At 38.2% G+C, this 22,811-nt stretch overlaps 1 protein-coding gene across 1 annotated transcript in view; it reads left to right on the top strand.

The window, feature by feature from the left end:
• MYRFL (myelin regulatory factor like) overlaps nt 1-22,811 on the top strand; it is a gene marked incomplete at both ends in the record, with an annotated part of 46,580 nt that overhangs the window by 14,972 nt on the left and 8,797 nt on the right. The window contains 15 exons of the mRNA XM_084276533.1: nt 258-316; nt 534-681; nt 3,973-4,168; nt 4,909-4,985; nt 6,272-6,382; nt 6,955-7,045; nt 11,066-11,266; nt 11,675-11,783; nt 12,256-12,365; nt 15,772-15,935; nt 16,508-16,571; nt 17,639-17,724; nt 18,452-18,523; nt 18,634-18,680; nt 18,803-18,967. Of these exons, the coding sequence (XP_084132659.1) occupies nt 258-316; nt 534-681; nt 3,973-4,168; nt 4,909-4,985; nt 6,272-6,382; nt 6,955-7,045; nt 11,066-11,266; nt 11,675-11,783; nt 12,256-12,365; nt 15,772-15,935; nt 16,508-16,571; nt 17,639-17,724; nt 18,452-18,523; nt 18,634-18,680; nt 18,803-18,967 (1,700 nt within the window). The remainder of the gene's footprint in view (nt 1-257; nt 317-533; nt 682-3,972; nt 4,169-4,908; nt 4,986-6,271; nt 6,383-6,954; nt 7,046-11,065; nt 11,267-11,674; nt 11,784-12,255; nt 12,366-15,771; nt 15,936-16,507; nt 16,572-17,638; nt 17,725-18,451; nt 18,524-18,633; nt 18,681-18,802; nt 18,968-22,811) is intronic.

Raw genomic sequence — 22,811 nt, 5'->3', positions numbered from 1 at the left:
TGTCTATCTCAGGACACCATAATGTGTAGTCACAAAGCAGTAACCAGTCAACCAGATGTAGTGATGAACGTGCTTGCTCTGTAACAAAGTACCTGTTGCAGTGAGTTGGAGTATATTCAGTTTAAACCTGTAGCAGAGAGAATGGGGAACATACATAATTATTTTGCTTATTTGCTTCTTGCAGTGTTGCAGATTTATGGTAAAATGCTTAGCTTTCCTTTTTTTTTTTTGGTCTTTCTTTTTCCCTCTCTCCAAAGGAAACTGTCCATCCTTTTGGCCAGAATAAAAATAGGAAATGCTACTTGTGTAATAGTTTGTAAATCAGGAAAGTTGAAAAATTTGTTTTCTAGGGCAAGGGAATATGCCACAGCTTTTTGGAATAACTACAAAGGACAATCAGAATTAAATACATATGCAATATATTTGTGCTTTATATGTATATATGTATATGTAAATATATTTATAAAAATGTTTGTGCAGGATTTTTGGCTAGTCACAAAAGTAGTAACTGAATTGTCACTATTTCTCTACAGCAAGTGTTAAGGACTGTGCTGCTGAAGTGCAGGAATATGACAGTGATGGACAGAATGCGGCTTTGGAAAAATGCTGTCAAGCTCTGACATGGCAACCATATCAAACTTCTCAGTGGAACAGCTTATTGAACTCCAATTATGAAAAACTGTAAGCACTGATGTTTACACTTGGAAAAAGTGATTTCTTAGGGATTTTTTTTTTTTGATATTATAGTTTTGTAGGAATGTTATATTTGGCATCCCTTGTTCATACTGAAAATAAGACTGAAGAAGGAGGCATGATTGAATATGAACCTGCAGATGTATCAGACAAGCAGAACCCTAAACACTAGTTGAAATTCATGCCATGTTTTTTTTTTTTTCCCTTTGGGCATTTAGGGGCAAAAGAAAAAGGAGTTTAATTTAAAATACTTGATAACTTTTCTTTATTTCGCCCAGCACATTGGGTCAAATAATTACAGAGCCTGTGGCACTTTTCGATCTAATGGCCCAAAACATTAAAGAAAAATGGAAATGGAAGGTACCTGTGTTACTTTTGGGCTCATTTAACATAAGTCTTTTTAACTACAGAAATATATGTTTATGTGCAACAACTATTTAGTCAAAGAGTTAGAGTTTTCCTGTGTAAATCAGAGCTGTAAAATTTTTTTTGGCCACATGATCTGAGGAAGGTCATTCCAAGTTCAATTTGCATCCTGAGTTTTCTTCATTCTCTTATTTAATGAATGGTCCCTTTGAACAAAAACCACTTCTATAGCATCTGGTCAGTTCACCAGGATTGGTGCAAACAATTTATCACTGTCTCCACAGGACTTAAATAGCATAGTAAATTTTAATGTTCTTTAAGCCCAACCTGCTGAAAGCACTCATGGGAGTTTGGAGTTTATCGGTGTCTTTGCTGGACACTGACATTCCCTGTTTGTGCACATGTAATGGGGCAGTACACACCTTACTGTGTCCCATTCAACCTTCTTCCTAAGGTATTGAAATGACAAAAGGGCAGATAGCTTAGTTCCCACACCTTTCTGCTCCTTGGGAACTGGATGGGCAAAGAAACCTCTGTCTGTGTTTGTGGTGTGAGTTGTCACTCTCAATGGAAGGGGCTTCCAACTCCTGTTCATAGAACCAAATTGGAAGGGACCTCAAAGATTATCTAGTTCTATACCCCCTGCCATGGGCAGGGACATCCTCCATTAGACCAGTTTGCCCAAAGCCCCATCCAGCCTGGCCCTGAACACTGCCAAGGAGGGGGCGTTCAGTCAATGGTTTCAGTTACGCCTTCAGTCAATGACTACTGTAGAGCTGTGAGTTGATGGAGGGACATTGCTCTCCTGCTACCCAATTCCTGTTGGTTCCCATACACTTAAAATTGAAGTTCCAGCATCACGTTTCTTGGTGGCTTGTGTCAACATAGACAATGTGATGCTGAGCATTAAAACATCCAAATGCATGTATTGTTACCATTACTGTGGAAGAGGATTGAGATATTATTTGCAGAGGAAGTCAGTTTTACTTTGAAGTGAGGTCAGTGGCAATGCCTTTGTTTGATGGTGCGCTGTAATTACAGCACAGTGCACAGATTTTCTGAGTAGCCATCCTCCATTCTGTTCAAGCTTCAAGAGAGTCACGTGCTTATCACTGCTCTGTGTAGATGACTTGGTCCTGTACCTTGAGATTGCTGTGCCTGCGTCAAGGACATTTCTCAGGCTATTTTTTATTTTCCACTTTGTTCATCCAATATTTTAACCTTTAAATTATTTCATTCACAACAAAAGGATGATTAGCTGAGGTAGATTAATTAGAAAATGTTACTCTACCATTAATTGTACCCTGCATTGTGTGTGCCAGGTGCTTTTTTTAGCCCCATGCCCCATTACTATTGTGATTGGTAGGACTCTGTTCCAAAGATGTTGTCTGAAGGGTCAAATTCTGAATAGAATGATGAATTTGAAGTGTAGGGACGCTCGTGTGACAGGCATATCCCTTGCTATATAAAAGTTTTTCAAATTTACTGTGCTGCTTGGCAAGACTGACCATCCTTTGTGTGATGAGATCTAAACATGTATTTGCTCTTAATACTGTAAATGACATAGTCAGAAAAAGCTAAACATGAAGTTCCTCTTTGGAATTGTTCCAAACAATTCAACTTGGAGAAATGGAAATTTGTGCTTCTGATTCTCAGTCTGCTTGCATGTGTAAGCAAGTTCTCTGAAACTGCTTTAAAACCAATAGCTAATAATCTTGCTTCACGTCTGAATTTGAAAACCAACTCCTTTCCCTACCATGAAATATGCACATTTCCTACTTAAATAAAAAGAATTACCAGTTGTAGGAAGAAACTGAAGTTTTTCTTCTTTGATAGTGATGATTTGAGAAGATGGTAGACACTTCATTATTATTTTAAATATGAATTAACATATGACTTAGTAGTTTTGAAGCAGTTATAAAGTAGTTGTCTCTTTAGTTCCTGCTCCAGATAATCAGTGATTGTTTGAAAGGGGCCTTTTGTTCATAATTTATAAAACGATAATAAGGACTGTACTTTTCTTGTGAAGTTTTCACAGTCTGATTTGTCTAACTAATAATGTGCAAACGAATGAGAAGCCATCTTCAGTAATTGTATTAATAAGGGCTTCTCAGTAGCACCCAGCGAGATCATCATTATCAGACTTTCATTAGTGAGAAAAGCCAGTGTCTGTATAAAAGAACCTTGCGGGGTAGTCCTGTTATTTTAGAATTGTACATCACTTAAATCAGAGGACTGGAAATATTGTTGGGATGGTGAGTTCACTGGCTCTTTTAGAAAGACCTTTCCCTGTTTGCTCTAGATCAGAAAGACCTTTTATCTTTGGGTGACAAATTAGCCTTTTAAATAAATAGAATAGGGTTTCATTACTTGGGGTAGGACAGACAACAATATAAAGGAGAGTTTTACAGTCATTTGATCAGTATCGATAGCTATTCTTTTAGCTTGAGTAAAACCTTCTTCAGAAGCTCTTGGGGTGGGAATTTGGGAACAAAACAAGAAGTCTTACTGGCTCATTAGCACGTTGTTATTGCCCGCCTCACCCCTTCAGCTCTGTTGTTTGTAGCGATGGATGCGTGGATACACTTAAAAGGTTTGGTTGTGCTTCTAGGTGCACAGAATTCTTCTATACCAGATTTGTAAACGAGGATTACGCAAGCTTCTCTACCTCTGGTTTCCAAACATTTGTGTGTCAGGCTAGAATCAGAGTACACTTTGTGTGCATTTTTGTTTTTACATCTCTATGATGCTAAGAAAATACTGGTAGAGCCGGTGATGGTAACGGTATGTTTTGACTCCCCTTTTGTCAGTAAAAATCAGATGGATTTCCAGACCACGTGAAAAATGGAGTTCAAGATGTCACTCAAATATGCCTATACTTAAAGTTGCTTTTCTTTCTTCTTCTTTTTGTAGACCCGCTGTAGGGTATCACATTGTCACGGATAAAGGATTTAATTTTTCAGCAACAGATGATGCCTTTGTGTGCCAGAAGAAGAATCATTTCCAAATCACTGTCCATATCAGAGTTACTGGACATCCAAAATATGTCAAAACTCAGCTAGGGGGTAAACCAGTAGAAAAGTTTTACTTGAAAGTTTTTGGAATAAAGGCAAGTTTTTCTCCTTTTTGTGATTAATTAGCTCTAATAAGTTTGTCTGTGAGTATTCATAAAATAAAATTTCCTCATTTCTTCTTGCCAGGCTTTCCATTTTCATTTTAAAAACCAAATTCTTCCTACCCAATATAGGTCCACAAGCTTGCATATGCAGAAGTAGTAAGAAAATTTAATCTTTCTGAAATATTGCACCATATTTTTTACTTACTACCAAAATTTGGTGGTTTCAAAAGTCCATGTAGCTGTTTTACAAGGCAGTTACTGCCAGTTTTTCTTAATGTAGTCTAATGCAGAAGAAATTAGTGAATACCACTGTCATCTGTTCCATTCTGAAGCAAAGTGCTGCTTGGTACCATTCCAGAAAGGTACAGAAATTTACAGTAAAATAACTTAGGAAACTACCTGGCCTAGGTTCAGTTCTTGTGTTAAATATCTATATTTATGATGTGGAATAGAATGAGCACAACAGTCCAGATTCAGAAAGCAATTTTTCTTTTGCACGTTTTTTTCTTAAAACCCTCCCTTCCTCCCAATTACATCCACATCAAGATTTGGGACTTCAGACTGTCAAGTGTCAGTTGATCAGGAATCAATTCCCATGTTATTTTCTATGTAGTTCCATGAGAAATTAGAGAGTTTTCACTGTCTCTCACACGATTTGCCTATTAATTTTATGTGTTTGAAAATTTAGTGTTCTGGTCATTTTTGAAAATTCTTTTTTTCCTATCTTACAGGTGGAAGCACCAAGCCAAACAATTGCTATTGAACAGTCTCAGTCAGATCGAAGCAAAAAAACTTTCCATCCCGTTAAGTAAGAATTTCAAGAAATGGATTCCATTTTAATTAATATGTGATTGCTCTGAAATGTATAGTGGCTGTTTCTTAGAAACTTATAATAGCTTTAAGATGGTTTTCTGATCCTTCATAGAATCATAGATTTGCCTGGGTTGGAAGGGACCCTTTAGATCATTGAGTCCAATCACAGCCTAACTCTGACTAGTCCACCTCTACAGCATGTCCTTAAGGACTTCACATAGAATCACAGTAGTAATACACACCTGGCCTCCCTTCATTAGGGAGGATTTTCAGCAGCTTTACAAATGTGTTAGGTATGTGTGTCCAAAATACTTCTATTCAGCTAGCAACATTCTTGCGTGGTGTTTAGAGTTGTATGGCAGATGCACTTCTCACCTTAAGAAATGTCAGTAATGTTCCTGTTCTACATGGGCACGAGATGTATCTGTAGTACTTTCAAGGGTGTGTGCTTTCAATGTGTCTGTTAGAGACATGGGTGCAGCTTCTCCCTGGAAATCTCTGCCATTTTTTTGCATCTTAACTCGCTGACAGAATCAATGTTTGTTCTTCTGGCACAAGCATCTTCTGTTGGAGCTGTTCTGTTATCTGTAAATTATTAAATAAACCTTAAAACAGAAGAAGATAAGATGGTGTCATGTTTGACAGGACACTGCTGGGATAAAAGCTGCAATATATAATCTGCAAAAATTAACTTTGAGCTTGGGAGAAGAGCTCTGTTTTTACTTAGTTACCTCTCTCATGGCATTTTTCTTCCTTTTGTCTACGGAAGAATAGAATCGGTGTGCAAATCATTTCATGGGGAATAATGGTGTAGTTTTCATTTGTGCCAGATGAGAATGCAGTTGGTAGACTCTTGTTTTCTCCATGCATGCTATTCATACTATTTATCACAGAAGCAATGCCACTATGTATTTGAGACATAGGTCTGTATTTTATACTCCCAGACATAAAAGTCAAGTAATTAGGTGCAGCCAAAAAGAGCAACAGGCAGTAAATTTGTTTATTTTAATGTGGAAATTCAGATGCAATAAAAGCAATGTCACCCTTGGCAAGCAACAAATACCCATCATACAGAACACATACTTTATCTTGTTTATCTCCTTGACATAGTCACTGTGTTTTTAATGCATTTTTATAAACCAGGGTAACTTTTTCAGATTTTGTGTTTTTTTCATTTGACACTTTCTCAAAACTGTTTTAATGAGTTTGAGGAAATCTGGCTTGAGCCAGGTAGGTCTCCAAATGCTTATTTCCCTGATCTTGTTTCCTTTTCTGTTTTAGAGTTGATCTGCCAGGGGACCAGGTAACTAAAGTAACACTGGGAAGGTTGCATTTCAGTGAAACAACAGCAAATAATATGAGAAAAAAGGGAAAACCTAATCCTGACCAGAGGTATTGCTGTAGCTGGTTGGCCTGTGTGTGTGAAGTGGGAAAGAGATCTACTCTAGCACAGAGCTGATGCTTGTGAAAATCTCAGTGTTGCCAAATCCTGTGATTTTTTTTGAATTTCAAATACTGTGATACTCAAAGTCTGCTTAAAGGCTTCTCTTCTAGAGTCACAGAATGATGTGAGGATAAAAGGAAATATCCCATCCTCACGATTAGAGATTGTTTGAGGAAATCAACCAGAATGTTGGCTGTTGAAATCAGGCAGCCAAGAAAACAAATAATGATAATTTTCTTCTGGGGAAAAAAGGGTCTTCATCGCTGAGTCCTCATTACTCAAATTTGTCAAAATGACTGTAATCTTTGTTCATTTTCAGTGATTGTGGTGTTTGAAAGAGCATATTACTTGAGAGTGTAGGAAATCTATTTTTCTTCCCTATTGTAACAAATAAATTAAAAAAAAAATCTTCTGGTTATCTCTTTAAGTATCAGTAATAGCAGTTGCATTTAAAATACTTTTTTTTCTGTGAGAAGACATTACTTCGATCATTATCTTGATTAAATCAATTTTGAATTAGATACTTCATGCTGGTAGTTGGACTGTACGCTGTCTCTCAGGACCAATTCTACCTACTGTCTGCAAATGTCTCTGAAAAGATCATTGTGAGGGTAGGTAGAAATTTATATTGCTTTCATGTGAAAAGTATTTACAAACCTGTTTTGATATTCACAAGAGACTATGGAGGGTGATTCTTGGGCATAAAAATTACCATTGAATCAGAATGATTGAGGAAAAAGATAGTGGTTGCATATTGTATGAGTATGGTGTTATCTTTTAATTATCAGGATTTTAAAATGTTAAAAGTAGCGTTATAGAAGAATTTAAAGTGAAAGCTTGTTGTAAATTCCAATGCATTCTTGTATCCCATTTTTTCCCAGATGTTTTTTTCTTTGAGGTGAAACCATTTCCTGTGTTTACCAGGAATTTGGAAAATGCTTTAATTGGGCAGATGCTTCATTTTAAAAGGAGGATGAGAGTGGGGAAAAAAAGTGGAAGCAAGGAAAGAAGGTCAAGCAGCTGTAGGAAGATTAAGACCCATAGGTGCCCCTTTCCAGTGTGTTTTCAGTGTCCCAGCTCTTAATTTGGTAGTTCTAATACAGGTTTCAAAATAGAAAAAGGAAGAATTATTCATTCTTCCTCATGATTGTTACTTTTCAATCCCATGATCCACCTGAAGTTTTCCTTTTAAAACTTAGCTTTGGCCTACAGTTAGAATTGGAAGAAGGAAAAACCACAGAACTCTATTGTAACGGAAGGTAAGGAAGGTTAGGGTTTGGAAAGAGAAAGTGCAGAGCCGCAGCATGAGTGGGGTTGTGAAGGGGGCTGCCACGCGAAGGTGTGGGCTGCCAAAAAAGCTTGCAGTCCTGGTGCCTTTTTGTGTGACCAGTACCTGGTGGTTAATGTTTCCACTGGGCATAGTCTAGGGTTATTGTTATCTGTAGGGCAAAGATTGGGTCAAGGAGCTGCTTCTTTGCACGGAGTCATTCTAGTCCCCGGTTTATGGCGAGGAATAGGCATAGCATTTTGTTTTGGACTCAAATAAGATGAGGAGTTTCAGTCTAGTAAGTGGGACTGGAAAGCAGCTTCCAAAGAAAGGTGAGGACTTCTCAAAAACTTTTAGTCCTGGCATCAATTTTTGTAGGCTGTTGCTTGGGTCCCTTTTGGCAGCACGTTGCCTGCCTAAGCGTATGGTTACAGCATGGTTTAGCATTAGGTTTTGGAGAGAGAGTAAAAAGTCCAAATCCCCAGTACATGTACTGTTGCATAGGGGCTGCCAAAGGAAGGTGAGAGCTTTCAGACGGCTTCTGTCCTGGCTTCTTTTTCATCTGGGCCATAACTTTGTGTCCTGTTGTGCCATAAAGCCTCTTCCTGCAGTTATGGTTAGGGTTTTGGAGAGCAGTAAGCTAGAGAGCTCCTTTCTGGGTGGAGCTGCAAAAGGTCTTTAGAAGTCATGTTTGGAGTTAGTAGTTTGCCCTCCTGGGAAGTTTTATCTTCCTGGCCACTGCTGTCGGTTTCCTTCATTTCAAGACACTGAAGCATTGTTTGTGTCATTCCTGCATATTTAGTTCTTTTCCTTTTTAGCCCATTAATTTTCACAGTACTGTTTTCATCTGAATTTCTTTTTCTGCATCTAGTAGCATTACAAGTATCACCCCTTTACTGGTTAGGGAAAGCCACTGAGTTTTAACATTTGACTCATCCTTGGGATTATTGGTACTGTATAAGAGAAAAAAATTTTGTAAGGTGTAGAAATTAGCATTTTTCTATAATTTTTAATGCTAGATTCTTTTGAAATTTCAATCAAGAATGCTACTTCGATGTGTGTGAGGTGTTTTTTTAATAGGAATCCAGGGAATGAGATTTTGCAAATCTGGCTACTATTCCAGACAAATCATGTGATTTGAAGTGATGAAGATGTCAACAGGGAAGCCAGAAAGAAAGAAAAAAAAAAGTAGTTTTCCAGATGTTTGTCAGGGCACAGTGAGCCAGCCACTGGTTACCTTAAAATGGCAAAGCTCTGCAAGTGTGCTGTGAGAGAGAAAGCAACTCATGTTCTGGCCCTTTATATGCTCGAACGTAAGGTAACGAAGCTACCAGCTGAGTAGTGGTTATCAGGCATATCAGATCATGCTCTAATTGTGACAGACAGTGGTAAGTGCCCCACATCATGCATTGGAGATAGCAAAGCCTTGTGAGAACCTGGCTGCTTTAAATGAGTTTAGACTTCTCATTGGGATGTACTTTTGTTCAGACTCAAGTTTTAAAGCCTGAATTCAAAGTGAAATTAATTACTGGAACCAAATGCTTTTTCTAATTCTACAGCCTCCATCAGTTTTTCTGGGTGTTCTCTGAACGACCCTGTTCCCTTGACACGCAGATTTTAATACAAGTTAATTTTAAACATTAGAGAGGATTTTAGAGAATTTATGAATATACTTATTTTGTGATCCCTCAGTGAAAATGACATTTTGTTAACAAGATAGTAGGAATTATTTGTTTTTCTAGATGGTCACCTCTTCAGGAACTGTTAATTTTAGACTTCATAGGTCTCTGGAATCTAGCAAACAGGTTTTGAATGTAATTTATACTTCAGAATCTCAGTTGCTGAGTAAAAGCAAAATTAATTTGGTAGCTGTGACTTGCAGAAACTACTGTTAGAAAGTTAATTTGTTCCTGCCCATTTAATTGAGTAGAGTTTTCTGTCAGTCTAAAACAACAAATAAATTAAAAAAAACCCTCATTATTTTATTTTTGAGGCATATTAATAAGACTTAAGCTCCTTAGAATGTCAAAAGATTTTTGATTTAGTGACTTAATACTATTTCCTGGGCCATAGTTTGTTGGACATTTCATTTTGGGGCAGCCCATAATGAACAATGCTTCACTTGTTTCTGCTCCTGTTCCCACACTCCTCCTTAGCCATACTGGTGAAGCTGTTTTTCCAGGGCCCTGCAATGACCAGGAATGGGGACTGATCTGTGTTAAAAATAAGACTAATTTTTGTACTTGGTTAATTTTAAGTCAGACTCCATCATCATCTACGTCAGTGTATCAGCAGAACTGAGGGCTGGCAGGTGGAGATGGGTGATGGGGTGATGCGGGCTGCCTCCATTGGTTCTGCTGCCAGAAGAAGTGTACATCAAGCTATGGCCCTGGGTCATGGTTTGGGTGCCTTTCCTCCCCAGTTGTCTATTCCTTCAGTTGTTCTGAGGTGGTTGTCTGACATTGCTGCAAAATAATTGCAGGAAGCAGAATGGGCCTGAAGTAAACCTCAGCCCTACAAAACTGAACCTCCTCCATGGTCATGGCCCCCAGCAGATGATTTCATGATTGTGAAAAGGGGAGTGCGTGTGGGAACAGCCTCACTACCCATTCCTGCCTCACTACCCCTTCCTGCCTCCTCTCCTGCTCCTTGTTTTAATATTTTTGTTGTGGAGCAAGACTCCACTGTACTAGGTATTGTGTAAACAGAAAACAAAATAAGTCCTTTCCACAAATAGCTTTCAGTTAAAATTTAGGCAATGCCATTTGGCTTCTTTTTTCTGCTTGTTTTAAATAGTTATTTCTAGAAACCTGCAATACATGCCAAATATGGTTTGGAGCATCTACTTTAGGAGATCAGGACCTGTGAATGCAAGCCAGTATAACCTCTGATCTGTTCACAACAGTCTGGGAAAGTTTGTGAAACAACAGCATGTAAAAGGAAAAAAAATGGAATAGCCAAAACATGCTAATTTTTTTTTTTTTTTGAGTTACATGTATTTAATCTCTGCCTTATTTGGTTTTTTTCTGATTCCCAGCTGAGGCTGGAAATTTGCTGGTAAATAAACGATTATGTGGTATTCCAAAGTTAAAATTTGGACAGCTTTGGATGTTGGTAATTTAGCTTAAGGTGATAATAAAATAGAATTCAAGGGAAAAAGCAACGAGGCCAGTGCTGTATGAACAGAAACACTTGCTCAGAAGTGACTCCACTCTGTTCTTTTCTGCTAGTGACTTAGAAAAGCTCTTGAATGCAATTTAAATATTAAAGATTTGGCATTTCATTTTCCCTGAATTCCTAATGGAATAAGCAGTAGTACATTTATGCTATACTATATCTTTAGATGGCATTCTTTTTCTTTCAGGCATCTAACCCGGGGCAGTTTGAGAATGACAGTGATGTACTGTGGCAGCGAGGACATGTTCCAGAGACGATAGTCTATCATGGTCGAGTAGGAATTAACACAGATGCACCAGATGAAGCACTGGTTGTCTGTGGAAATGCAAAAGTTATGGGCAGAGTCATGCACCCATCTGACAGCCGAGCAAAACAGAATATCCGGGAGGTGAGGGCTGTGGAGTATTTAGGGCATTTATGTTTGCACCACAGCACATGTGTGGATCATTGTTGTGACATGTGAAGCAGCTTCTTTATCCTGGGTGTACTGAAATGCTGGCCTAAAGAAATGGGGTGTGCCTCTGTGCTCTCTAGAGACATTGCCTATGGATCTTCAAAGAGCCTGAGCATAGAAGCTGGGGAGATCTGTGTAAATGGGAGTTGTCAGACTGAAGGGTAGCTGGCAACAAAAGTACAAGTAACACTCTGCTAACAGGGAATGGGGGGACTGTCTATATTTTTCGATGTGAAGATTGTCCAGTGGCCACGTCAGGCTTGTTGCTGTCTCAGTGATGTCCTAGATGCTATGACCATTCTTAATGTTTTAACATATGAATCTTGGTATTCATCCGCCTAGGTTGATACGAATGAGCAGCTGAGAAGAATAACACAAATGAGGCTGGTGGAGTATGACTACAAGCCTGAATTTGCATCTGTTATGGGAATAAAAAATACCCATGAAACAGGTCAGATCTGTTCCTGTTTGTCATTAACTTCCACTATCGTTCATTGTGCCATGCTGCCTTTTATCACCTTGCTATTTCATCCTTATTTCTTAGGATACTAGAATTGCACACTTTGCTGTGGCTCTTGTGATATAAAATGCCAAAATGAAATATTTCTGGCATTTTTTCCAAATTCTGCTTCAATTTTTTAATGATAGGAGGTTATTTTTACAAAGGTTCAATGAGAATGAAGTATGTAATCACAATTTTGTTCTTATTGCAGAAAAATGGGAAGGCTAAAGGTTTCTGTTTGTTTTTCAATGGGGGGAAGAAAAAAAAAAGTTAAATCCTGGATTTTCCTACCACAGAGAAATTCTAGGTCATGTTTAGCCCTTTCCTGTAGCTTTTAGGATGGGCAACTCAAAGCATACAACTATGGCCAATGGTATGCTACTGTGTTTCCTGACTTCAGTTTCTGTTACCTTGCAAACAGGAATAATAGCCCAAGAAGTGAAGGAGCTTTTACCTCAAGCTGTTAAAGAAGTTGGAGATGTTGCTTGTAATGATGGAGAAAAAATAGAAAACTTCCTCATGGTTGACAAGGTATGGTCTTGAGAGAGAAACTGGAGGTTAGACTGTTCTGTTTGTGTATGGAGCTGTAAACACACAAAATGCTTTACACAAAGCTTTAGGCCTCAACAAGTATTTACCAAAACAGTGCTTGGTAAATCATTGAGAAAAAACGAACCACCAGGTATTAGTGAATGGCTGAATTTTTTAATGACAAAAAACATTTACATTGAAATCTTGTTGTAATGATAATAAATAAACATTTGATAAAAGAGGAAAGGAAAAAAACTAATTTTATTCAATAAAGGTGGATAGTCATTTCATAGCCCAACAAGTAGGACTCATCCCATTCTTTTGTGTTCAAGTGTTTAAGTTAATTGTTGCAGAAGTGAATTAAACAACAATGGTGTTCTATTTGTTAAATAAAATCCTCCTTACTCTAATAATCCTATAATTACTTTATACCAAATACAAATGCTGACTCTGTGTGCTCTGTGGGAAGGTTTGTTTGGCCATCCGAAATCCTTAATATAGGTTTGAACTCATATACTATACAATGTTTATAGCATGCAAAGTACTTACCATGCTCATAGGCTGGAAACAATGCCTTAATCTGTTGTCCTATGCTCTCTTCCCTTACTTTTCCTGTAGAAATAGGACTGCGAGGGACTGTCAATCAGAGTCCAGTCACACATGACTGCAGACAGTGCTTGTCCAGAATACCTCTCAGAGCAGCCCCTCTGTTGTTGCTGGTTCACTGCAGATCAAGGATCACTTCCCAGCTTTTTCCCACTTACAGCTGATAAGGGGAAGAGGGAGGTTTTGATTGGTAACCTTGTGTTGTCTGGATGATGTCATGAACATGATCCTGTATACATTATAGTCATTAATTCTTTCAGTACTTTATAGAAAAAAACAAGTTTACACTGCCAAACTTGGAGGAAATAGCTATTAAAAAAATCTATTTCACTTGTCTTTTGATAGGCTACAAATAAATTAATTTCATAGGTTAAATGTGCTAGGCTGTGTTCCATATAAAGGAGAAGTGAATTGGACACCTTGAATAAAGCTGTGGAAAGTACACTTCCTAGAGACACTATTAAAAAGGAGACTTGTAGAAAATTTCCTCTTACTTGGTCAGGCTTCCAGCCTGTAGCTGATTTCTAGACGACCATAGAAGAGCAGTGGTGTTAGATCGCGACACGAGGTTCATTTCACCTGTTGGCCCTTCCCATCACACTGCTGCAGCATCATTTGCATTTTTAAGTCCCCACAAAACTTCTTTGGGATAGTAATTTTTTTTTTCTGTTAAAACTTTTAGGTTGGACAATTGAGCTTTTGATTTAGTGGGGAAAAAAAACCTGCTACAAGATGTATCTAAAGGAAGTATCTCTCTGCTGAAATATCACAAAAAATACTGTCTGTAGCAGTACCTCATAGCGCCGCTGTTTGAGCTCATTATGTTACATCTCTCCTCTAGCTTGGGTCTCTGGGCAGTGCTTGCCAGCTGTGCTCCAGGAAATGGAGAAGGCCCACTGCACCCTGCAGGGTGATGTGGACATGGTCCAAGCAGGAATGAGTTGTTAGAGCAATGGCATATTTGCTACTTAGCTTCTTCTTGACTTCTTGGCGAGGTCTGAGATCACTTCCCAAATGCTTTGGCATTGGTTTAATTTGGCTAGGTAAATGACTGCAGTGCAACCTGTGCTTTCTTCTAACACCTCTGGCAGAGCATGTGAATGTCAATTCTGTGACCTTTGGGGAGACAAGGGCAGGAGACAACTATGTCTAACAGTTTAAGAAGTATATTGAATTCAGAGCTTTGGGACATCCGATGTCCCAGGTGGAATATCCCAACTGCAGAATAACTCAGCACCTTGAGTATTAAACAGTAGATAGGAGATGAGGCCTTGAAATTTGTTATTTCACTTTTCAAGTTTAGTTCCAGTTAAGCAGCATATGGGCTGGTTTGGTTGTGCCTCTTTGTCAGTTACCTGTTTGGTGGTGTTGAACTCTGTAAAATTAATTGGTTGCATTGCACTTTTGACCCAGGATCTGTTGATTTCTAGAAAAATGTCAACCGTGCTGAAATCAGCTATTCTGGCACAAGAATTTTTCTTCTCAAATAGTGCTCAGTAGCTTGTCATCAGTGAGCCAGTAAAACTCTTATCAGTCCTTTTCCACAGAAAATATTATTTCATTTTGCCAGATGAACCATTTTCTCAGCTACTTGAAGCCACCTAGAAGAGATACATGCATGATTTGAAGAGAATGAGAAGGGCAGCTGCTACATATTGATATGAGGACCATAGAAATGATATCAGATTTCTGGGCACAGGAGATTATTTTGAAGTTGCTTTTTAGTTAAACCGGCTTTTGGTCTTCTGGTGATAGAGAGTCTCCAGCTTACCACTGCTACCTGTGCTCTGGTTCTGTTTATACAAAATACTGTCTGTTTTTTTGTGGAATGTGGTCACCTTTAAAGGAGAGGGGGGTTTGACATTTACAACGCGAAAGGCAAAATTTTGCTTTTGCCTTACTTTGGCATGACTTGACTAGACTGGAAGACTTAGTGACATTGATTTCAGTAGTAGTTTTACCCAAGGTTTAATGGCATCAGTCTGGTTGTATATTATTACAGGAGACATTCTTTCAAACACAGCACAGAAAAGATGCTGTTACCATGCATCTGCAGTGCATCAGTAACCATCTTTGGCTCAGAAATGGATAAAATAGTTCTTACCTGGATGATTGTAGTGAGGGCTTCTCCAGCAGCAGATTGATGCCTAGATGATAAGCAAGGGGTAGAATAATTTCCTGGATAAAAATATTCTGAAGGAGTAACTGCAAGGTGTCTGAACTGAGTTAGTTGCAAAGCTGATCACGGTACTGGAATTTAGAGGACTGGAGAGGTTGAAGGGGAGGACAAAATATCATGCCATCACAGCTTGACCTCTGGCTTGAATCATTCCCTGTCTCACTGATTGCTGTGTGATTCATGTCATGTGTACAACATGGATAGAAACTCTGGCTTGTCTGAGCCAGGTTGGTCAGTCCTGGAGGTACATTTTGCTAAGGGATTCTGAAATCCGTGTTTCAGCTGCAGCACTACAAATCAAATAGTAGATGTTTTTTGGGGCCATGTTAAGGTTTAAAATTCGAAACAGTATGAAGCTAAACTATAGTTCAGCTTACAAAGCCCTTCAATTTTTTCTGCAAGCCCCCATTTTCAGTTTACTGCAAATTGAACATAAATGATTTTACAGTATAGCAAAAGAGTTTTATAGTCGTAAGTATGTCCAATTTACAGTGAGATAACTTGTGTTAGTATTTGAATATTCAATGTATCCTTACATAGGTGGATTCCATAATCATTACTGCTTGTTACATCTGGCTGACAAATAATTATATCTACATTTGTCATTGTTTTGCTTCTTAGGATCAGATCTTTATGGAGAATGTTGGTGCTGTAAAGCAGCTTTGTAAACTAACCAACAACCTTGAAGTCAGAATAGAAGAATTGGAACAGTGGAACAGGAAATTGGCCAAGCTGAAACGGATGAGCAGTTTAAAGTCAACAGTCAGTGAAGACAGCAAAGTCAGGTACTTTAGTCTGAAATGTTCTCTGTCGTCACAGAAAGTGGTAGTCTCTGGGGTAGAAGTGAAGCTGGGTTTTGCTTGACAGTGGAGTTCAGCTTTTAAGTTGTGCAAAAAATGCAAAGTTCTCATATTTTTTAACTCCTTGACAAAATTAATATTTGAAATGGCTGTTAAACTGCAGTCATTTTCATAACTGCTTCAGTTGCATAAAGCAAGGGTAGATTATGTCCAGTTACAGCCCTGGAGTTTGGAAATTGCTGCTGAGAGAAATCTGCAGAATTGCTTCTGCAAGAAAGAATCTTCATTAGTGCTTCAAGTGGAAGTGATGAGAATTTCCTATTTCTAAATCAGTTCCCCAAGTTTTCATTGAAATCAAATGTAGCATTTAATAGCATTCATCTGAATGAGTTAACTGCAGACCTTTGTTCTTGAAAATGATTCTGATGACACTTCTGTCTTTCCTTTTTTAAATGTTAAATATGCAAAAGCAACTGGCATTAACACCCTATTGAAAATATCTCTCTCTTATTACTTGCTGAAGCATTTGGATGTTAAAAAGATCTTGTCTCTTACAGCAGGTATAGTCGAGCTACTAGTCTTTTGCCATCAAGAAGATCAGTCCTGCTAAAACCCAGCAAGGTGAGTGAAATTAAAGACATGAAATATGCCGATCAGGGAGTTTTTTGCAAGTGCTGAAATATCGGTGAAAGCTTTCATGTTTCTAAATACAGAATCAAATTCCTTAGCCAGAATTACTTAGTATTATGCTAGAACCTTAAAAATTAACCATACCAAGACAGAAAATACATACAAAATGCTGCTTCTTCTTGACCATATGTTGTGTGTGAGAGAGTACATCCATGCTGTGAAGTGGTGTGAGGGAGCAGACCAAGAAGATAGAATAGTTGAGGTTGTAGGTGCGCTCACGTGGTGCTGTGCAGCCTTACAGAGAGATGTTCGTTTCAATTTGGAAGTCTGCTCAGTGATAAGTCTTCCTCAGCATTCTTCCTTGGATGAGTCTTTCACTGTTGTTTGCAATTAGTGTCTCCTGGCTTGTACTGGATAATGCTGTCTTTCAGGTGGTTAAGACCTAGATAGGATGTCATTGCTATTGCTAGTTGACTTCCTGTTGCCCATAACTTGTTATAGAAAGAGGAGAACCCTTTTTCCCAGGGATTGAATGAGTTAAGAAATAGATGCTGCCCTTTTTCAAGTTGGTCTTCCTAGGCTTCTAACTTGTGTTCTTTGAGATGAACCAATGCTCATGTGTGTTCGCAGCTTTTGCCAGTGCCAGAGAGCAAGAGAAAATAATAGGGCAAATGTTCTTTATTCTATAATGACAAACAAATGCATAGTCCTCTCTAAGATCATGCTACTTGTTTGAAAAGTGCCTTCTATATTTACTGCTCATCTTTTAGTTGTCGCCACTGTGTACTGAGTTCTTCACTTGATTTTGAAATACTTCAAGAGTATGAAAAAAAGAAAAGAGTAGGAACTGTTATTTTTATCAATCCTTCCTTCCCATGTAATGTTTGTGTCCCTAATGAAAACTTTCATTAAGTTTTCCTCTTTAGGCATTGACCCCTATGTAAAGACGACTTTTATGGTTCCTCTGAAAGAAACAAAGCTAGTATAGTGTTTCTTGATCTACTAGTAGTAGCTTAGTTATGTGCCACTTCAATTAATCAAACTTCTCTTTTCCCTAGGTTTGTTTGTCAAAGACGAAAGAGTCTTGGTCTGTGAGGATTTTCCGGGTGACTATAATAGCTTTGGTTGCTATTATGGCACTATGGTAACAATTATCAACAAGTTGACTTGTTTCTTCCTTCCTCTTTCTACTTACATCATCAGAAAGAAGATTGTGATTTCCTTCTTCTTCTCACCCTTCATATTGAAATTAAAATTAACAATTAATATGCCTGGTAATATTGTAAAGTCGGAATAATTTTTAAAAAGTGAGATACTCATGTGTTGCACACACAATTAGTCCATGTCCGTGTCACCATGTATGGTGCAGCTTGGATGTATCTCAGCACATGCTACAGGTGCCGAGCCAGACTCATGAGGCTCTGCGTGTTTTATGGAATCATTCTAAGTACAATTCCTGATGTAGAGAGTGATTCTGTTGTGTGAAATGAAGCTGGACTTATTCCCAGTGTGGAGCACCGTCCTACAACTCCAAAAGTTTAATTTGTGACACTGTACTTGTGGAAAGTATGCTCTACACTTTATAGAGATTGCCTTTTCTGTTTCCCGTCTGGCTTACAATCTCTCTGTGAACTGGCTGCTTTGAACTGGTGATGGAATTCTACTTAGAAGGGAAAACTGATCATATTTTGTGTTGAACTTAGCTGTATAAATCTAAACCCCATTAAATTTAGTCAAATTTTTTCCTGTTAAAGTGGTCAGATAGTTAACTCTCATATTACTACATTTGGACAAGGTACTCCCCAGGTATTTTTCATGTTATGTTACATAAACGATGGATGTAAATCTACAGAATAATTCTCTTTCTACAGTGCTCTGACAATATCAACCCTGTATTTACTCAGCATTCACGACAGACGTTTTGAAAAACATCCAATTTACAGGCAAGTAGTTAAATTAGTGTGTTAGAACTAGTAATAGTTTGTGGACCAATCTGTTCTGGTCCACAACTCTGATGTCCATTTGTTAATGATTTTTTTTTTCCCTTCATCAGCACTACCTCAAGTTCTGTTCTACTCACTTCATCGGCCACTACAGCAGGTACTGTATCTCTTCTGGTCTATGTACATGTAACATGTGTTTGATTTCTTTGCTGTTACAAAATGCCAGTGGACACACAGCACTAATGAGAACTGGGTCCATTTTTTTTCCTTCCCCTTTAGCGCTGCAGGGGGAAAGCACAATTTCTCCAAGCACTCAACCTATCATCAAGATCCCTGAAGTGAATTTCTGTGACATTTTGCCTTGTGACAAAGTCTATTGTTGCCCAATTCATCAACCAATAGTAAGATCATTTAGTTTTGAGAAAACTGATGCAAAGGAGAAACGTAAGTTGAATCATTAATTTCTGTTATTTACCATTCAAGTAAAAACTGCATGAAGAGTGTGGGGGAAGGAGCAAGAACTTTTAAAGGTCATTAGTTTCCCACAAACCAGCCTAGTCCAAAGGATTTTAACTGCAGTCCATATGTTTTGAAAAATTGGCACTGGTTACCTTTAGGATTTCTGGGTCCTAAGATGTTTTTTCAGGTGTCACTCTTCTTCCTGGCCATTCATGATAAATGATTTCACGTGAGCCAGACAGTCACTAATCCCTTTAATTAACCTTTGGCTACAGTGGCCAGGAGTTCACTGGGGATAGCAGAGGGTGAATTAACAGCTGTAAAAAAACCCCTGAAGTGCTTAATGGTGTCACAGTGTGGTGATACTACAGATTTCTGTGGGCAGATAGAGAAATTCAACTGCCAGAAAACATAAAACTTAGAATTAAAAGTCTGCTCATTCAGGCAGGGATTTTGAGTAGAGAAATGTTATTTGAAGGCAGACCCATGTGAAATAAATGACTTTTACTGAAGCGAATTACCTTTCAGGTATTGTTTGCCAGATGTTATGTGTGTAATAGATGAGTAGGTGTATTGTTTACAGCTTTCATAATATTTATAAGAAAGAGGTTATACATAAAGGTATGCACAAGTTGTTGGAATCTGTATTCCTCTTTCCCAGACGTTTGTATTGTCAATGTCTAGAAGCAAGTATCAGTATTGCTAAACTCAGCTTTCATACTCCTTCTTTCTTGGCCTTGGGAACAATTCTTGCACCAACCACAGTTGTCAAGTTGAGGTGAAATTGGGGACAAATGCAGCTCAGCCTCCGAAATACAAATGTCTGCTGGGGCAGGCACTGCCAACTGCTGTGACACCCTTTACCACAGGAACAGTTTCAGTGGGATTCACCCACTGGCCGTTCTTTATGCTGCAAAGTTCTGCTGGCTGCAGACAAGCTGCATGTAGGCCGCCCTCGTGATTCTTGTGATTTAGTGCTGGAGTAAGCCCTGTGGCAGATACAGCTCAATACAGTGCTTTTAAGAGGTCATACCGAAGTGATTTGTATTGCTCTGAAGCCTGAAAGAGTGTTGATTAATTAAAAAGACGTTAATCTAATTTACAAATGAGAGAACTGTAGACAGATGAAAATTAAATATGAAAACCTTCTATCCCCAGTTGGCTGCTTTTGATATTTGGTGGAAAGAGAAGATAAGAATAAACACAAAGCATTACCTTCTCAAGGTCTTATGCTCCAAATAGCATTATGTGTGGATCCAAGAGTGAAAAATAACCACAGTACACAGGCTACTGAAAGATTTTAGATCTGTACAAGTTTAATGAAGCTGAATGTATCCCCAGACAGAAGGTAACAATGTCAATGTGAAATCCAAACAGAAAGGAAACCAACATGCTGCTTAATGTAGCTGTAGCCAAGATAAATGAAAAGGAAAATGCCTTCAGAACAAAAACCTAAAAGTTAAATATGGGGAATGATCAAGATAAACAGTGGATATTTTAGAATCAGCTGATTAGTTTGGTTCATGGAAAGATAAAACTATTTGACATTATAGTTGAATTATATGCTAATTTAGGAGTTCATATTTAACAGACCTTTTACTGTTCCACCATGAGAAACCTGGATTCTGTGGGTACAGGCTACTACTGAGTCCATCCAGTGTATATCCTGTCCCTTGCATCTCAGATTTATTGGTGGGATGGCTGTTAGGGGTGTTGAAATAGAAACAAAAGCATTCATAAGTAAATTCAGTACATCTTTATGTAGTCTAGCTTAACATGGCCTTTTTCATCAAACTTTATTTAAAAATTGGCTTCTGTGAAGGATTTAGACTTTCAAACTCCTTTGATTTCAGTGGGAAGGAATATTCAACATCTGGGCCTTTTCTACTCTCTGCTTCGATGCCGTTAGTTCTCATTGCTCACCCCTTTGTGTTGCCACTGGTAACTAGGGGCTGTCCCTCTTTTCTTCTTAGCATATTGTTTCCCCTTGCAGTGTCTCCTCTCACAGGAAAAGCTTGGTGAGGACTCCTGCTGGATTTTGGTCAACTTCATGTGTTTTCATTTATTGTCTTCAGATGGCAGTTAGCGGATTCATAGCAAGGTACTACCACCAGAAGTCAGCAGCAGGTTTTTCTGTACTGCTTATAGAATATTACATCGTGTGTGAATTAAAACCAGAAAGTGCCTGAGGAAAAAAAAATCTACCAAACATATTGGATGAGTTTATCTGAATCTTATCTGAAGATAATGGTTGTCCCCATTACACTGTAGTCATGCTCATACCTTTATATTTGTTATTGAACTGGATCTTCTCAACCCACATGGGCCTTTGAGAAAGTCCTCACACATATGGTATGAGACAGAGTGTAAGTTTACCACAATTTGTTGAAGGCTGCTGCAATGGTTTTGGTGGTTCTTGTGGTTCTCAATTGGCAACTTGAACTCCAAATACAAATAACTTCAGGGTCCTGTTTTCTGCATTTCATTTGAATTGAATCAGCTTAAAGGACAATGAAATAGTAATTTTATGAAGAGTAAAAAGAAAAAAAAGGAAAAATAATTTTGTATATTGATTGCTGATTCAGTTTAAATAGTTGAAATCTTAGTGAAGTAAATCTGTCTTCATCCAGTTTTTATACAAATTTCTGATACCCTCTTATTGCTTTCTTCCATCACCAGTCAAAGAATCACAGTATTAAATGTTTAGTAATTCAGAGTATGTAATATCCCTGCCAACACTTGCACAGCTGAAGTATCCTATCTAGAGGGAGAAATCTTTGTTTCAGTGAGCAATCTTCTATCTTTATGGGGTGATATAGGTTTTCATACAGAATAGTTCTCTGCAGGGAAGGTTTAGTGCATTGGTAACATATCTAGACTATTAAGAGAAAATAGCAGGAAGTGAAAAGAAGATGTGACAACTGGTTTGGAAATAAAGAGAAGGGTGAGAGAAAGAAAAGGTGTTTTACTGTATGTGTGTAACTGTGTTCTGTAGCCATTTTTCTAGACACAGTAAAGAAATGGGATGGCACATAACTACTGAATGCAGCAGAACTGGCAGATACGTTATGATGAGCAAGTAAATAGAAAATGGATTCAAGAAATAACTGGCATCAGTATCACAGATTCACAACAAAACACATCCCAGAGATGATTTTGTATTACATTGGTTCTTGGGTCCTCAGATTCCAGTTGCCAACGTCATTACACCTACTAGCATGAGGAAAGTCTGAGTTTTCACTTTTCCCAATACTGAAATGAAATCCAAGGTCTGGTGTGAAGAATAGAACAGTAAGGTCAATCCAGCTGTCTTGTTTCAGTCTCCGTGAAACAATGCATTTTGATCCTTCCTTTTGTAAACCAGATTTTTATACAATGAAGCAGGCTTCTGGTCTAAAATGTCGGTTTGAAATCAGGATGTTTCATTTGGAAAATGAGAGAATGGAACATTTTGTTGTTCTAGAAATACATAATTCCAGTTTTACCCTGATAAAATGGTATTTGACGAAGTGTGTTAGTTTAGGCAAGATCAACATTTCTCCCTACCAGCTTATTGGTTGCATGTCTCTGGAGACATTCTTAGCTGGCAATTAGCGTAAAAGCACAGGAATAGATTTAAACCATTTCCCATGGGCTTGAAGGGCCTTTTGCCTTCCCCAGGTTGTTTGATGTGATGAATATTTAAAAATTGTTTTAAAGTTCACTTTTTTTAGGGAAATGTTGAGAAAATGAATAGAGTAACAAAAATAAACCATCGGCTTATATTTCTCAGCCTAGTTTGATGTTTGAGATTTCAGAGGTCACATCAGTGAACATGGTGATCATGTTA

Source organism: Gallinula chloropus (assembly GCF_964237585.1).
Source record: "Gallinula chloropus genome assembly, chromosome: 1".
NCBI classification, from domain to species: domain Eukaryota; kingdom Metazoa; phylum Chordata; class Aves; order Gruiformes; family Rallidae; genus Gallinula; species Gallinula chloropus.
The sequence above is the reverse complement of the archived record's forward strand: the minus strand, read 5'-3'. Positions and strand labels throughout refer to the sequence as shown.